At 39.0% G+C, this 17,984-nt stretch overlaps 1 protein-coding gene across 1 annotated transcript; it reads left to right on the forward strand.

Annotated features, from left to right (window-relative positions):
* Window positions 1-13,936: 13,936 nt before the first annotated feature.
* Window positions 13,937-14,759, forward strand: LOC109401041 (NADH dehydrogenase [ubiquinone] 1 alpha subcomplex assembly factor 3). Its single transcript, XM_019673519.3, has 2 exons — window positions 13,937-14,103; window positions 14,176-14,759. Exons 1-2 carry the CDS (start codon window positions 14,045-14,047, stop codon window positions 14,684-14,686), a joined length of 570 nt encoding a protein of 189 aa, XP_019529064.2. The 5' UTR covers window positions 13,937-14,044; the 3' UTR covers window positions 14,687-14,759.
* Window positions 14,760-17,984: the final 3,225 nt, after the last annotated feature.

The raw sequence follows: 17,984 nt of genomic DNA on the forward strand, positions 1-17,984 counted from the left end.
GTAGAAAACCTTAAAAAATAAGAAACTTGATCTCCGAAAAAATGTTGTGGCCTTTATCAATTTTTCCCAAGTTTTGATCAAGGCATTACTCAGACATCTTGTTGAGAAAGCGAATGTGATAAAAATTTAGATAATTTTTGGTATTTAGTGATAAATAATGTTGAAATCATTAAAAAACACCTTTGTGCAAATGCAAATTTGAAAAAATAAGTTATTGTTAGAGAACTCGACTGTTCTTTAAAATATCAAGACAATTTAAAGGAAATATAAAAATATGGAGTACAATATGCCATACTCTGAAACAAGTTGGTAAAAATCATTAGAACAGTTCATTTGATTGAATAAACAAAGTGTATTTATAATTTCTGAAACAGTCTATATATACATACGGATATTTTGGTCTACATACATGATCTCCGCAGGGATTTATTGATATGGGTTAAGTTATCAGAAGAAATTGCTGAACATTTAGCAATTTCTTCTGATAACTCTTCTTGGATTTTTACCAGATTTCATCTTGTAATTTCTCTCAAAAATACTGTATGGATTAGTCCCAGAATAACTCCTGGAAGTTCTACCGATACTTAAATGCGCTTCTCAAAATTCTTCTTGGGATCCCTTCTATGGATTCCTACCTGAATTTTCCTCCCAGCATTCCCAAAAGGGATTCCCTTCGCGTTTCTTTTTTCAAGGATTTCCTCAGAAATCTGCCAGAAATTCCTTTCGGGTTCCCTACCAGGCTTCTACCAGCGATTCCATCTAGGTTTCCTTCATTGTTTTCTCCCGAGATTTCTTTAAAAATATCTGCTGGGTTTTCATCAAGGATTGATCCAGGGATTTCTTTAATTGTTTCCTTCTGGATTTTTTTGCGACATTTTTTATCAGAATTCCGTGAACGATTTTCCCCTGGATTCCTTTAGGGATTTTTTCAGGATTCTGCCAAGCCAAGGATTGATTCAGGATAATTTTTCTGGAATTCCTCTCAGGATTGCTTCATTAATTCCCCCGGGGTTTCCTTGCGAGATTCCTACCAACATTTACTCAAGAATCTCTCAAGGATGCTTTCCGGGATTTCTTCAGAGAGTTCTCCCGGGATTCCTTGCGTTTGCGTCTTTCCCTCATTGATTTCTCGCGAGATTTTTTTGGAGATTTCTTCCAGGACTCCTTCCGACATTCTTTCAGGGGTTCATCTGGGGATTTCTCCAATAATTTTTTAGAGATTTCTCTATAGATTCTATCAGGATATCTTCCCTGGATTCCTTCAGAAAGGGATTTCTCCATTTATTTCTCCCGATCCTACATTTTCCCGGGATTCCTACAGCAATTTCCCCGGGATTATTTCCAAGTTTCCTTCATTGATGCTTTAGATTTTTCTCCTGGGGTTCCCTCAGGGATACTTCCAAAAATTTTGTTAAGAATCCTTACAGCATTTTTTTTTCTGGAAACCCGTTACGAATTAGAATTCTATAGGGGTTCCTTTACCGATTCCTGCAGGGATTCCTTCACGGATTATTTCTTTGGGGACTTCTCGGGATTCCTACGTGAGTTCCTTTTGGATTTTTTTCAATGACTATTTCTGATATTATCCAGAATTAATTCAAAGATCTCTCCTGGGTTTCTTTCAGAATATCCAAATAGATTCCTTTTGAAATTCTTTCAAGGATTACTCAAAGATTTTATGGATTATTAAGAATTTCTTGAACTTTTTCCGGGAATTCTTCAGAAATTACTCCTAGAATTCCTTCATTGAATCCTCACGTGATTCTCTTAGGGAATTCCTCCTGAGATATTTTTAGTTATTCCACGTTATTCTTTTAGGAATTGCTCCGACATTTATTCAGAGAATTCTTCCAGGCTTTCTTCCGACACTCTTTCCGGTATGCTCAAGATTAATTCGATATTTCTACTGCGATTCCTTCATTGATTCTACCCGGGTTTCTCGATTTAGTAAGTAAAAATGTATGATAATTTTGTAAATCATTAAGTTTGTAAAAGTATTGGTTTTTGATTATGTAAATATTCGAACGGTAATTTTAACAATCTTATTAGGAAACAAACACTATCGTATTACAATGTCTATGTGAAAAATAAGTTCTGATTGATGAGCGCAAAGAAGCAGCATTAGATTGATAAGGAGGACTGTTTGAAAGGAAAAATCGTCAGACATAAACTGGTTGATAAACGGATGCAAAGTAGCTACGTAGCTACGCCATGCTCAATCAGTTCATCATAATTTCTATGCAGAATCAATCAATATTGATGAGTCTAAGCGCTTATATAGCAATATATGTCAGAGAAGAACCGGATGATCATACCGCTGGCATAGGTTGCATTGTAGGTTTGTATCGATCAGCAAGCAACTTTAAGATACCAACTCTATTGCTAACAAAATCAAAGTAGGTGGATTGTTTTCGATTGCCGCTTTCCGTCGCAAAGTGAAGACCTTGCCGAGCAAATAGTAGTTTAGGAAGTAGGCGTTGAGCAACATTTTCCCACACAGTCATCGACTGTGTGTTCTGTATGCTGCAGTTTAAGTAGTACACAGTGTTGAGTAAAGAACACTTGCCCACCCACGGTGCTCCCTCCCTCTGTGTTTGCCATTCATCATTCTTTCATTCAGACTTACCGATCGGTTTGATGGTACACCTCAAAGGCGGGATCCTCCCAGGCATCGATTTCGGCGCCCTGCTCCCGGCCCAGGTCGTACCGCTGGAATATTTTGGCCCGTTCCTCCTTGGCCCGGGCAATCAGTGCGTCCTCATCCATCATTATGCTTCTTCACCGGCAGATTTCGACACACTAAACTTCTGACTTCAGCTCTCGGACCACTAATTAAGATTCTTGTCTCATTGGAATGAATGACGACCCACAAAATTGTTGCAACATGGATTCCCTATTTTATGCATTTCTCTTTGCATTGTCACTAAGCAGGAACTAACGAAGAAAAAGCTATTTTCCGGGAGAGAAAACATTGATTGATAACAATATGCGCCATTCAAGCATTTTTCTTCAATTTTCCCATCCACGACTTATCAACACTTTTTCACTTTCCACAAGGCCTGCCCATTTCTTGCTACAAACTACGAATTCCAACGACGCGAGAAGGGGATAAACAGCGTAGAAAGTAGAAGCGAACAGAAAGAAACTGGAGCACTCTCCGGCGATAGATTGCTCTGACGATTTTTTGGTCAGTTCGTTGTCAAAGGTTGTCAACACTCTTTTTTACGGACCCGACTGCGGGTAATTGGATGAGGAATCTGTTCACTTTCTTCCAATAGACTTTTTTTTTTTGATCCCTACTCGCAGGTCAAATTCCTCTTTGCGTAAAACCTGATCCTGGATCACTGCCAATGACTGCTGATAATTTTGCCACCGCGCACAACAGCAGCATTATCAATTTTACCCCTTTCACTCCAGTTGGTGGTCGCGGTGATGTTTTCCATTATTTTCTTTCACGATCACCAGCAGCAACGACATACACGGCGGCGGCGGACACTTGTTCTTCTGGCCACTTCTTCCCGCCCGCGTCCTTACCGCACCCAACCAACCAAGGTAGTACCACCAGAAGAGAAAACACCGTTTGATTTTCACCGATGGGATTCTTCGTTCTTCACGCCAATTCCTTCACCGTTTTTCACTGCATTTCACTTCACCTGCACGCAAACTACATTTTCACGGCGTTTTCGGTACGATTTGGAAGCACCCAAGCACGAAATTCGGAAACCGGACTCGAGAAAAAACACAGACCCCGTCGTCGTCCGAAAGTGCGATCCGCGGAATCGATTGCTACGAAGACGATTTTTTCCTTTCTTTTTGTGTGTCACCTCTCGATTTTGCTCTTTTCTTTTGATTTTCTTTCGTTCGCGGCGGACACGGAAGAAAATCTGATGCTCGGTTTTGACGGATTTTGTGTCAACGGGCCTTTTCATTTGACGTCTTAAATCAGCTGATTGTTCGGGCGTTTGACAGTTCTTCTATGAAGATGACACGTTCTTGTTAGCAGCTGTTGTTCAACCTTTGTAAACAAATGCATGCACGGATCTGTCACATGAAAAGGCCTACTGCGGGAGAAAGTACGCAGCCAATCGTGTGGTTTGGGATGTCCAATATAAACAAAGTCTTTTGGAAGTCGATCAAAATTTAAAAAAAAAATTCTACATGTGATTTCGCAGCGCGGTGTCACGAACACTGATGCAAATCTCTAGGCAAATCCAAGGCAAATCTACTGGTTGAAAACAAGCCCATTTGATTTTGCCGGGAACAGCTGATTTTTATTCACTATTTTCAACCAGTAACTCAGGTACACTGAAAAAAGTTTTCACATTGTTTTCATCTGATTTTCACATGGACTGTTTCCATACGCGTATCCATTAAATTATATGGGAATATCACATAGATTTTGCGAAGTTATGTGATTTTCCAATAGAAGTTATGTGATTTCCTAATGTTTTCCATATACCGTATTGATTTCATGTGAAATTTCCAAAGAAATTTTCATCGGAAAATCCAATAACAGTTTGTATAGCCAAACTAATGGAAATTTTCCATTGGATATGTGATTTATTTTTTCAGTGTAGTGTTCGTGTAATGCAACGTGTACGTACACGCAAACTACTAAAAGCAAAATCCAGCATTGGTTTTAGTCTAGGGGCGAGATACTGTGCCAACACTCAGCCAAATTACCTTAAGATTTCCATAAGGCCCAACTTATGAAACGGCCTTTAAAAATTTCATAATGATTCGGATGAATATCATAAGGTCACTCTATGACGTAAAATCGTCTCACAGCTTGGCTTTTATTCATGTTTAGCAACATGGAATTCTCAAGCGTCGGTAGCCGTGTGGATAAAACACGGACTCGGTGCTCCCGACGTTCATGGATCGAATCCAGTCTGCATCATTTTAAGAGTTTTTTGTTCTTTTCATAAGTTTATCTTATGAAATTTGTCATAGCAAGCACGATCAATTTTCATAAGGTATTCTTATGTCATCCATAAGAATTAGTTATAGCAAATTTTCATAAGGTCCCAAGTAACCATTAAGCCGTAAACATGGCATTAAGTCGGCTCTATAGTCGAATGTAGAACCTGGCTAACAGAGCTAATTGGTTCTATATCCTCTTATAGAGCTGCTCAAAAGCCACTTTTGGCGAATTATTCGGCTGATATACGGCCAACTTTAAAATATCGTACCAAGTCTCTGGAGCGAAAGTTGTCAAAAGTGAGACAAAGAAAAAAGAAAAAAAAATGTTTATCTTCTGTTCTTTTCTAACTTCCTTTGCTTCCATTGAAGTTGCTTTTTTGCTACTTCATCCAGATTCTAGCTGTTGTCCTCCGAGTTCCTGATCAAGTCCAAGTCCGTTGCCTTTTTCATCTGCTCCACCAATGCACCATGGGAATGGTGTGATCAGTGTTTGGACGAAAAAGTGATCAGTGAACCACTCGGCAGTTTTTCTTCCCTTCTGTTGGTTCTGTTTCAATTACCAAGCGGTGTATGTTCTCTCGTCGAGTCGCATGGTTCACGAAGGAACACAAAGAAGATACTCCGATATAAACAAGCTGCGGCGATGAGCGGGCATCGCTAAGTGTAACACTTACCGATGATCTCTCATCGTTGGCTGGGGGCAACTGTGAATAATCGTTATTTTCATTAGTATTTAATGCGTTTTCGCTTTAAAAACGTGAACTACTATTTAATTTAACTGTATTCCCGACGTTGCAGGTTGTGTAGTCACAATAAAAAAATAATTATGGCAATAAAATATTCTTACCGAATGCATCGCTTTCATTAGCGTCATCGAGCATCTTCTCTCTTGATTGCGCTCTCGTATCGAACCGGACAAGAGAATGATCAGCATTTCGAGGAGCGTTCCCGAGCATGTTGATTCACGAAATGTTACAATCGCGAATGTATCACTTGCTGAGCATGGACCATTCAGTGGTTCGCGATAAAAATCCACACACTGGGTGTGATCAAACTACCCAGGTAACCACTAAGCACTGTTCTGAGCATTATAACAGCCATTTAACAACTTTTCAGTGCTAAATAGCTCTATATAAGCATTCCTAATGCTTATGGGCACTATAACCAGTAAGAACTAAATTAAGCCCTGTAAGCCTATATAAAGCCTACAAGCTGTAAAGAAGGTTGTCAGTGCTGTCACAGGGCTTGGAGCACATGACGTTTATATCAATCAAAATAGATTTCGACCAAAACAGACTCGAGTCGGTCATGATCAATACATTTTAAACATCCATATCGGACAGGATTGACGAAACGGGATTATTTTTGTTGTTGGCATGTTTATCGGAATGGTGTTGTTAAATAGATAATGGAATTTGATTATCTTGATTATTCCATTTTTTCAATCAAGACAAACTCCAGCTCGTTTCCCTCTTCTTGTGAAACGTTTCCCGACCATTTATATAAACATTGCTTCTCCTGCATCAATTCCTGCGTTCATCACCACCAACCTTACCACTGAATCATCCTCATCCCATATCATTTTCAACCCTCGAAATGCCCAAACTATTTTGTTTTTCATGGTTTAAATACTAGTTTGATCACACCATTCCCATGGTGCATTGGTGGAGCAGATGAAAAAGGCAACGGACTTGGACTTGATTAGGAACTCGGAGGACAACAGCTAGAATCTGGATGAAGTAGCAAAAAAGCAACTTCAATGGAAGCAAAGGAAGTTAGAAAAGAACAGAAGATAAACATTTTTTTTCTTTTTTCTTTGTCTCACTTTTGACAACTTTCGCTCCAGGGACTTGGTACGATATTTTAAAGTTGGCCGTATATCAGCCGAATAATTCGCCAAAAGTGGCTTTTGAGCAGCTCTATAAGAGGATATAGAACCAATTAGCTCTGTTAGCCAGGTTCTACATTCGACTATAGAGCCGACTTAATGCCATGTTTACGGCTTAATGGTTACTTGGGTAGTATTTAAACCATGAAAAACAAAATAGTTTGGGCATTTCGAGGGTTGAAAATGATATGGGATGAGGATGATTCAGTGGTAAGGTTGGTGGTGATGAACGCAGGAATTGATGCAGGAGAAGCAATGTTTATATAAATGGTCGGGAAACGTTTCACAAGAAGAGGGAAACGAGCTGGAGTTTGTCTTGATTGAAAAAAAAATGGAATAATCAAGATAATCAAATTCCATTATCTATTTAACAACACCATTCCGATAAACATGCCAACAACAAAAATAATCCCGTTTCGTCAATCCTGTCCGATATGGATGTTTAAAATGTATTGATCATGACCGACTCGAGTCTGTTTTGGTCGAAATCTATTTTGATTGATATAAACGTCATGTGCTCCAAGCCCTGTGACAGCACTGACAACCTTCTTTACAGCTTGTAGGCTTTATATAGGCTTACAGGGCTTAATTTAGTTCTTACTGGTTATAGTGCCCATAAGCATTAGGAATGCTTATATAGAGCTATTTAGCACTGAAAAGTTGTTAAATGGCTGTTATAATGCTCAGAACAGTGCTTAGTGGTTACCTGGGGTATTTCGATGAATTTCGCTAGTTTTTTTCGCTGAGTGAACGAGTGCAAATCTGAGAAATTCTGAGTTACTCATTTTTATCATTGATCGACGAAATTTGTTGAAAGACATTCCCAAAACTGCAATTTTCATTCAGCACACGCACCACTTTGGGTTCATTCAAATATTACGTAACACAAAATTTGACAATTTTAGACCCCCTCCCTCCCCTACGTAACAACTTGTATGAGAAATTTTAAAATTTTGTATGGAGCGTAACGCAGCGCTAGACCCCCTCCCTCCCCCCTTTGCGTTACGTAATATTTGAACGAACCCTTTGCAGTTTGACATTGCCCAGGTAACCACTAAGCACTGTTCTGAGCATTATAACAGCCATTTAACAACTTTTCAGTGCTAAATAGCTCTATATAAGCATTCCTAATGCTTATGAGCACTATAACCAGTAAGAACTAAATTAAGCCCTGTAAGCCTATATAAAGCCTACAAGCTGTAAAGAAGGTTGTCAGTGCTGTCACAGGGCTTGGAGCACATGACGTTTATATCAATCAAAATAGATTTCGACCAAAACAGACTCGAGTCGGTCATGATCAATACATTTTAAACATCCATGTCGGACAGGATTGACGAAACGGGATTATTTTTGTTGTTGGCATGTTTATCGGAATGGTGTTGTTAAATAGATAATGGAATTTGATTATCTTGATTATTCCATTTTTTTTCAATCAAGACAAACTCCAGCTCGTTTCCCTCTTCTTGTGAAACGTTTCCCGACCATTTATATAAACATTGCTTCTCCTGCATCAATTCCTGCGTTCATCACCACCAACCTTACCACTGAATCATCCTCATCCCATATCATTTTCAACCCTCGAAATGCCCAAACTATTTTGTTTTTCATGGTTTAAATACTAGTTTGATCACACCATTCCCATGGTGCATTGGTGGAGCCTAGGGGCAAGACACTGTGCAAACGAGAGCAACTCTGAGAATTTCTGAGTAACTCTTTTTAGCAATGATCGACGAAATTTGTCGAAAGACATCCCCAAAGCTGCAATTTTCATTCAGCACATGCAACACTTTGCACACAGACAAACAGACGTAACACTTCGAACATTTTTCGATTCAAATCATAGTCATGGAAACATATTCGCCCAATGCTAAAAGGACTAAGTTTGGCCGACCACCAACCAGGTGGCGGTAGTGAGCAAACGTCAAACTCGAACAAAAACTATGCGAGCGCCATGGTTGGGCAGTTAACCAACTATCAAATTTTGAAAAAGACCGTTAAATCGGTGTACGATGAGAATCATCAGAGTGTTACGTCTGTTTGTCTGTGCTTTGCAGTTTGACATTGGTGCCAGATCACACTTTGGCATAAATGGGAGAAATTCTGAGGAACTGTGAGGAATTCTGAGCAACACCTCGAACACAGATTTGCTCTCGTTAGATCTGTCCTGCCCCTAGGGTGGAGCAGATGAAAAAGGCAACGGACTTGGACTTGATCAGGAACTCGGAGGACAACAGCTAGAATCTGGATGAAGTAGCAAAAAAGCAACTTCAATGGAAGCAAAGGAAGTTAGAAAAGAACAGAAGATAAACATTTTTTTTTTCTTTTTTCTTTGTCTCACTTTTGACAACTTTCGCTCCAGAGACTTGGTACGATATTTTAAAGTTGGCCGTATATCAGCCGAATAATTCGCCAAAAGTGGCTTTTGAGCAGCTCTATAAGAGGATATAGAACCAATTAGCTCTGTTAGCCAGGTTCTACATTCGACTATAGAGCCGACTTAATGCCATTTTTACGGCTTAATGGTTACTTGGGTGGTGCCAGATCACACTTTGCTGTAAATGGGAGAAAATTTGAGGAACTGTGAGGAATTCTGAACAACATTTCGAGCACAGATTTGCTCCCGTTAGATCTGTCTTGCCGCTAGCTCTGCGCAATGCCTATTTTGCATTCGTTTATTCATCGTGTGACAGACACAAATATATTCTAGGTATGCCGAAGAAATTCAAGGAAATTTTCTTAAAGAAGAGCTCCTGGACTGATTGGGAATCGTATACATATCCCTATACGTAGGAAGAAAGGAAGGGGGGAGTTTTATGATACGTATGCGAATGAACCCTAATTCTGGAGCTCGATTTGAATAGGTCGTATGTGCTTTTGTCGATTAAAAATTCGATTAGTTGGATTCGCTAACTATAGCGAAAACCGTTGAAATTGAGCAAATATGATACATACAGCAGAATCCTCACAAAACAGGCTTTCTGTTCCATCATTAAAAATTTGCCAAATATCTGCCATATTGCCACCGACGAACCGACGTGACAGCTAGAACAAATAAATTCAAATTTGTTGTCCCCGACGCCCTAACACTACCGCCTCCTCTATAACGGTTCGCGTTGTTTTGCTAGCTTGACTCCAAACCCCCGTGTATTCATATAGGAAAAGGTGAGCTGATTTGACAGAAGCGTTCGCTCGCTTTGCTGGTCGACCGTTACATTTAGGGGGACACTTTTGAAACACCTTTGTCACATTGGTTCGTCGGTGATATTGCTACAATGACTAAAATAAACTGCTCGAATTTTATATCAGTTTTGGTTGCGACTGTGATGGAATGTAACTTGAAAATGGCTTTTTTCAGTCTCGACAAAATTCAAATACTGCTATTTAATTTCGTCCAACGTTTCGGTCGCATATAGGACCTTCATCAGGGACTCAATTATCACAGATTCTTCGTCCAATGTGTTCTGTTGAACAAAGGTTGTCCAGCGGAATGAATTTTCCCTCACAGCAGTTAACGGTTGGGATTCGGTAACTGTGGAAAAACCCTTCCGGAATTTTACCGCACTGGAATTTGACACCTCGCGCTTCCCGGATAAAAACTAACCATAGGGTGTATGGTGAAAACCATTCCTGCACCATACAGTGTACCAGCTACAATAAAGTGTATTGTAATGAAATGGTTCGCTATACTATACATTTACATTGGATTTTAATGTAACAATATATTATACTGTTTTTCTTACGTTTGAACCATTCACTTTTCCGAAACATTATTTTTCCGTGAATTTTTAATTATTTCTGGTGTTCGGTTTGAATAGATCGTATGTTTGCTGTGATTCCTATGCAGATTCGACCTATTCAAATCGAACACCAGATTTATTCAGTTTAAGATTTTTTCCGTGCTTTGTTTTGTTGATGTTTGTGACTTTTTTGATGCAAAGGAAAGGAAAGAAAAAAAGTGAATAAGTTGAAACATCAATTTAACCTTTTGGAATCGATTTTTTTCGCCGCTGTTGACGCAACCTCGCTGGTGTCGAACACGTTTGTTATGCTCGGTTTCATCGCCGGGGTCATATATGACCCCTCCGGCTCCAAAGGGTTAATGCCAATAACATGTTTAAATCAGTGGTAAACCAGATGTCCTAAGAACTGCAGGTCCAAGCAGGGGTCCAAGAGATATGGCGGGCTCGAGTGCGATGAGAGAAATACGAATGCAATGTAGGCCAACTCGGAAAAATGCAGGTCAGATTACCGTAAATCAGTAGATGAGTTCAACACTTCAACACAATTCTTTCTGTATTTGCATTTAGGGGAGTTTTCTCCTCTTCTCTCATGTGAACTTGCCTTCGACCACAATCGAATCAAATGCGGTTGACAAACTTTATCTTTGACGTAGAGCCATCTTTAACATATGGACTGGACTGAACACTGAAATGACTTTTAATATAGGTTCGTCTGCGGGTTCGCTTTTTAACCTAACTTATATTTGAGTCGAACTTGACAGTTATCTCATGAGTTGTTATGTATTTCAAACTTTAGTCAAACTGGTGCCTCAATATTGCAATAACGGTTAAGCACGCTGTAATGATACTTCCCAAGTAACCACGGTGCTGAAGCCTTATTGCATGCAGATATACGGTATACTTAGAGCAATCATTACTTTACATGCAAACTTAAAGTTGATTTAAAGTGGAAATGGGCAATTATGCGACTGCTTCAAGATTATACCAGTATAATCCTAATTTGATTCTATATTTGCCCACTTCCACTTTAAATCAACCTTAAGTTTGCATGTAAAGTAATGATTGCACTAAATACACCGTATATCTGCATGTAATACAGTCGAACCTCCATGAGTCGATGTTCCTTGACTCGACATCGACTCATGGAGGTAAATTTTTCCATACTGAAAAATAATTTCTGGGTTACTATGATGGTCCCCCCAAAAAGCTTCCCAAAGGATTTTTGTTCCACAACTCGATATTTCCTTGAGTCGATGGTCCCTTCAATATCGACTCATGGAGGTTTTACTGTAAGGCTTCAGCACTGTGGTTACTTGGGTTATGTACCTCGTCACTCACTTCATGTAACTACATTAGTGGTCTAATAACACTTAGCGCGCTCGGCATAGTTCCATCATGCCGCTCAAAGTGTTGCCACAAATAATGCTTAGTTTGCGGAACCCGGTTATCTGGCTGGTGGGGAATGGGAGCCTAAGCTTCAACTGTTAATGCAATCAGAGACTACTCAGACTTAGACGTGGGCGATCCTATATATGAAGGGTTATCCAAAACGCTCTGGGAATTCCCAAAGCGCATTCTAATAAATCTAATAAGCCTAAGATGCCATTAACAGGAGGAAAATGGCAAGATAATATAACAATATATGGTTTATGTAATGTAAAACAATTCAACATAACAAAAGAGAACCATTCCAAAACCATTTGATTAAATGTATAACCAGTAGTGAAATTACAATTAAAAACAATTTATTTACGGTACATTTTATTGTTTGAAACCATTCATGTACCATACAATGTACGGTATATTTAAACCCACGTATCAGTATTTTGAACAATTCATTAACAATAAAATGTATGGTTTTGCAAAAAAATATATATGGAGAAAAATATTTTTTTATATTGTTACGATACTTAACAACCTGTATAATATATTGTAAAAATCTTATTTACAATTCACGGTATGGTATCCTCCATTACATCTTATTGTTTTTGTATTTTTATTTTTACAGTGGTGTCTATTATAAAAATATGGTTCTAAATAGTACTGTTACAATATAACGTTCGGTTTTTCTACTGTATTTTTTATTCGGGTTGATCCTAGGGGCAAGACACTGTGCAAACGAGAGCAACTCTGAGAATTTCTGAGTAACTCTTTTTAGCAATGATCGACGAAATTTGTCGAAAGACATCCCCAAAGCTGCAATTTTCATTCAGCACATGCAACACTTTGCAGTTTGACATTGGTGCCAGATCACACTTTGGCATAAATGGGAGAAATTCTGAGGAACTGTGAGGAATTCTGAGCAACACCTCGAACACAGATTTGCTCTCGTTAGATCTGTCCTGCCCCTAGGGTTGATCGATCACCATTGCTTTCAAGCCATTGCTTTCAAGCAATGGTGATCGATCAAGCGCGAGGTGTCAAATTCCAGTGCGGTAAAATTCCGGAAGGGTTTTTCCACAGTTACCGAATCCCAACCGTTAACTGCTGTGAGGGAAAATTCATTCCGCTGGACAACCTTTGTTCAACAGAACACATTGGACGAAGAATCTGTGATAATTGAGTCCCTGATGAAGGTCCTATATGCGACCGAAACGTTGGACGAAATTAAATAGCAGTATTTGAATTTTGTCGAGACTGAAAAAAGCCATTTTCAAGTTACGAATTTTATATCGACAAAAGCACAAACGAACTAGCATACGAACTATTCAAATCGAACTCCAGATTTTTGCTTTTGAGGGTGTGAACCATTTCGCTTGTTCGTTTAACTTTTAGTTAAAATTTGACACTAGGGGCAAGACACTGTGCAAACGAGAGCAACTCTGAGAATTTCTGAGTAACTCTTTTTAGCAATGATCGACGAAATTTGTCGAAAGACATCCCCAAAGCTGCAATTTTCATTCAGCACATGCAACACTTTGCAGTTTGACATTGGTACCAGATCACACTTTGGCATAAATGGGAGAAATTCTGAGGAACTGTGAGGAATTCTGAGCAACACCTCGAACACAGATTTGCTCTCGTTAGATCTGTCCTGCCCCTAGATTTGACACTTGGATAGTTATTTGCCATCGAAAAGTTAAAAAATAACCACGACGGTGGCCCATTTGAAATTTGACAGAGGAGTAGTTATTTGGATACAGTACGCAGCCAAATCAATGCGAACAAAAAATAACTATCGAACTGTCAAGACTAACCCTGCTCGCGAGTAGGGTTATTTTCAAAATAACTATCGAAGTGCCAAATTTTAACTAAAAGTTAAACGAACAAGCGAAATGGTTCACACCCTGAGTGCACTGTTCAGCCCCTTTCGGAAAAATCTAAATGTATCGATTCATAAAATAAAATAGATTAAGGCATCCCTAGGGATGAGACGTTTCTTTCGGCTCCAGCTGCTTTCAAACGTAATGTGATGTAAACAAAATTTTCAACTTGCGTGGTGTACCGAGCTCTAGTTTTAATTTTTAGATTCCTGAACAAATTTAAAGTAAAAATGCACTCTATTTCCAGGCTCCGAGTAGCCGTTAGGTCTACGATAACCAAAAGTATCTGGTAAGTGTAAAAAGCTACTTTGTCTCAAGAGTTTTGTGTGTTATGAAACGCGTTTCCCGCACTTCCTCGCAGCACCAGCCACTCGCTGCAATCCGCCTACGAAGGCGACGGAAAGACGTCGGTATCGATCCTCAACAAGGAAGCTGATGCCGGGCTGTTGATAAACTCTTACAGCCAAGTTGGATTCCGGCTTAGTAACGACATGAAGGTGATCGGACCGATGGCAATTTTCCCCCGGTCCGTGCTCTCGTGGAACGTCGAGAGCCACGAAGACATCACCGAGGAAAGTTTAAGCCTGTTCACGGCGTTGGAGCCCAAGATTGACCTGCTGGTGGTGGGAATTGGCGACCAGCAGACCACCCCGGCGTTCACTAGGAAAATCATAGAATTTATGAAAAAGTACCGGATAAACGTGGAGGTGCTCAACACGGAACAAGCGTGCGCCACCTTTAACTTTTTGAATGCGGAAGGACGGGTGGTGGCGGCGGCGCTGATTCCTCCGATGTCCTTGCGGATCAACGAGGACGACATGATGCGAACGCACATTGCATCGAGTAGGCCTTTCGAGTTGGATGAAAAGTAGGACAAAGGGAAAGTGGCTTAGCAATTATTGTACATAGTAGGAGGCACCGATAAATGAAAAAGTGAATGATTTATGTGCGGTAGGAATTAATTCATTTCAAAAGAAACTTCTTGGTCCATTTCGCTGCAAGCGGATTTCAGGTAAGTAATCGTCGTGGAAATGGGAAACACATTGTGTTAGGCGATTTGCATACCAAAAGGCAGTATCCTTTTATTACGTAACGCTAAAATTGCCATTTTTCGGTCTTACTTTCGAAACTTAAGGCGAAACTGGATCCATTTCCTCACTATTTGGTTTTTAATTTTTAAGCAATATTTTCAAAATCGGTTTACGTGCACATGTAGAGTATGGATCAAGGTATCTCCTGATTTTTTTTCCAGATGGAAAATGTTTTTAGTTTTTGCAGAAACCATTTTTAAACAAAATTTCACATAAAAATGGTTTCTGCAAAAAAGAAAACCATTTTCCACCTGGAAAAAAATCAGGAGATACCTTGATCCATACTCTACATGTGCACGAAAACCGATTTTGAAAATATTGCTTCGTTATTTTATTAAAAATCAATAACCAAAAAAATGAGGAAATGCTTCCAGTTACGCCTTAACATGAGTATCTGTATCGTTTTACGAGATGAATTATTAAGTTTATATACATGTTAAAAAGTTCATCACGTAAAAGATACTTTTGCTGTATTGAGTCAAAGGTTTAAAAAGGAATAACTGCACAAGTGGTGCATGAAAAAGACGTGGTCCAATAGAAGAAAGATTCTTGAGGGTTCTGCCATAAAATATGTAGTAAAATAATTTATGACGAGCAACAATATTCTCCCAGAACTTCTGTCTTAGTTTGTAAAACGTTGACTTTCCTTTACATAGTTCATCAAACTGGATATTGTTGCGGTCATGGTAGAGGTGCGGTCATGGCTTACTTTTCTGGTTATGTTCCTGAGGTACCTCCTCCTGAGATTGCATCATTTGTTCAATATTGTAATGAAAACAACAAGGGTCTTAGGGCCGATTTCTTCACCTACCCGGCTTAACGACGTAAGCCTGGTTTATCTTAAACCACACTTAAAGTTAAGCCAAATTCTTAAGCCAGGTATAAATATTTGCATTTCTTCACACCGGCTTAGCAAATGAAGGCGATGGCTTACGCTAAGCCAAGCTTAACGAAATTTCCCATATCATTCCAGTGACTTTCCAATGGAAACGTCATTTTAAGCCGCCGATATTTTGAAATGCCCGTTATATGCAGTATGGAGTAACAACAACAAAACATCCGCTGAAATTTTAGTAGGAAAAGCGGAATCGGTAAATTTTTCGGATGCAGAAGGAAATTAACAACGATGAACTACCTATAGTGTTGATATTTTACCCAACGCTAGTATCGAAGATCCTCGATTTAGTACCTACTCCATATGATCGTTCTACAACATTTGGTGTTCAAATTTGCCCTTCATTGTACAAAACTGGAGTGCCACCAGTGCTGCATTGCAGCAAAGGCGTTGCAATGTTGATTTTATGCTTTGATATCCAGAATCGCCTTCGAATAATTAATCTCCATTATCGCCCTGTTAGAGTTGCATTTCGATAGTGAGTTTTTGAAAATGTGTTGGTCGTGAGATACTCCAGCGTCCAGACCATTTTTCGAATATGTTTAAAATTTTGAACTGTGTATGAAAGCCACAGCAAAGTTCAAGTTCAACTAGAAACTGAAATCCCTCAATAGAAACATTTTATTCCACTTTTATTCCATTCGTTGGTGTTATTAAAAACTTTATTTTTAAAATGCTTATGTGCCGTTCACAAAATACGTAACGCTCTTAAGGAAAGAAAATATGATCGTGCGTTACGGCCCATACAAAAGATTTAGGATTTTAATATAAAAATGCATTAATACGATGATGGTTGTGGATCAAACAATTGCATTATGATTCATAATATGTACAACCGAAATCAGTTGCATTATGAATCATATTGCAATTGTTTGGTATAGTACGAAAAGCTAGTCCGTTGTGTTCCGGCAAGTATGAATAAAATTTCATAGTGCTGATTTACAAAAAGATATTTAAAACCCACTTGCGTCATTTTTAGATATGGGAACTTACGTATTTGCGGCAGTTTTGTTCTCTTCGTCTCGGGGGGTTTTTTGAAACTTATTGAACTCAAAGTTGGCCTCAAATCCTTCCAAAGTGAGCTGAATGATATGCCCATGTTTCAGGCATTTTGTCCGACAAACACCCCCTACGACGAAGAGAACAAACCTGCCGATAATATCCAACGTCACCCTATTAGGTATTCAAAATAAGTCATGTTTAGAAGAACACCACGAATAATACTTTTTATATTTAGAATTATAAGTCAAAATGTTGAATATTCGATGAGCTAAACGTGCTTTGAACTAAGTTTTTCTAAGGAATCAGTGTACAAAAAGTTATTAGAAGAATTTTTTTTGAGTACCATCCTAAATTTGTTTGTTAAAAAAAATAATATGTCTTGAACCATAAGAGACAAAAATATGTTTATTGTGACCTGAAATTATGGAAGGACTTGATTCAAATAAATAGAACTTCAATGCAAATGTACTTTCGACTTCCAAATCAGGATGACAAATTTCCAAAAGTATCAACACGGTGCCTTTTTGAAGACTTTCAATCTAATGGCTAGTTTCCACTTCGTACGTACTGTGCAAAAAGATAGGACAAGTAATGGTCAAGTAATGATTCCGCATCAAAATTACTTGAGCAGTTCGCAGCTGGCAAGTAAGGAAAAAATGTAATGCTCGTAACGCCTCCCGTGCAAATCAAATGGAGCTGTCAATTGACCCTTTTCCGCGCGGAAAAATAGTCCGTGCTATTATTCCGTAAGGAAAAGTGACATTTCTCCCCATATAGATCAGTTGTCAAAATTACTTGCGGAAAAGGGAGGAATTTTACTTGAGCGCTCTACTTGGGATCTGGAAACTTAGCTTAATGTAAAAACTTGATTGTCCCAAAAACCGATGTTGAATATTTTATATTGACGACGCACCGGCTGTAGATTATCATTTTCGTTATCATCGCCTCCATCCGTATCCAAACGTTTTACAATTGTATCGTTCATAAGTATACATACTATATAATGTTTTTTAAAAATATTGTCTGCCGTTTCAAAAATTTTACTATGAAGCAGGTGAAGAAACCCAAACTCTGCAATTTGCGGCTTAAGCCTGGCTTATCTCTGCTAAGCCACCTCAGAGCATCGCTTAAAATAAGCCACGCTTAACGTAAACCGTACCTTTATTAAACCGGGTTTAGTGG

This window comes from Aedes albopictus, chromosome 3 (genome assembly GCF_035046485.1).
Source record: "Aedes albopictus strain Foshan chromosome 3, AalbF5, whole genome shotgun sequence".
In the NCBI taxonomy this organism is placed as follows: Eukaryota; Metazoa; Arthropoda; class Insecta; order Diptera; family Culicidae; genus Aedes; species Aedes albopictus.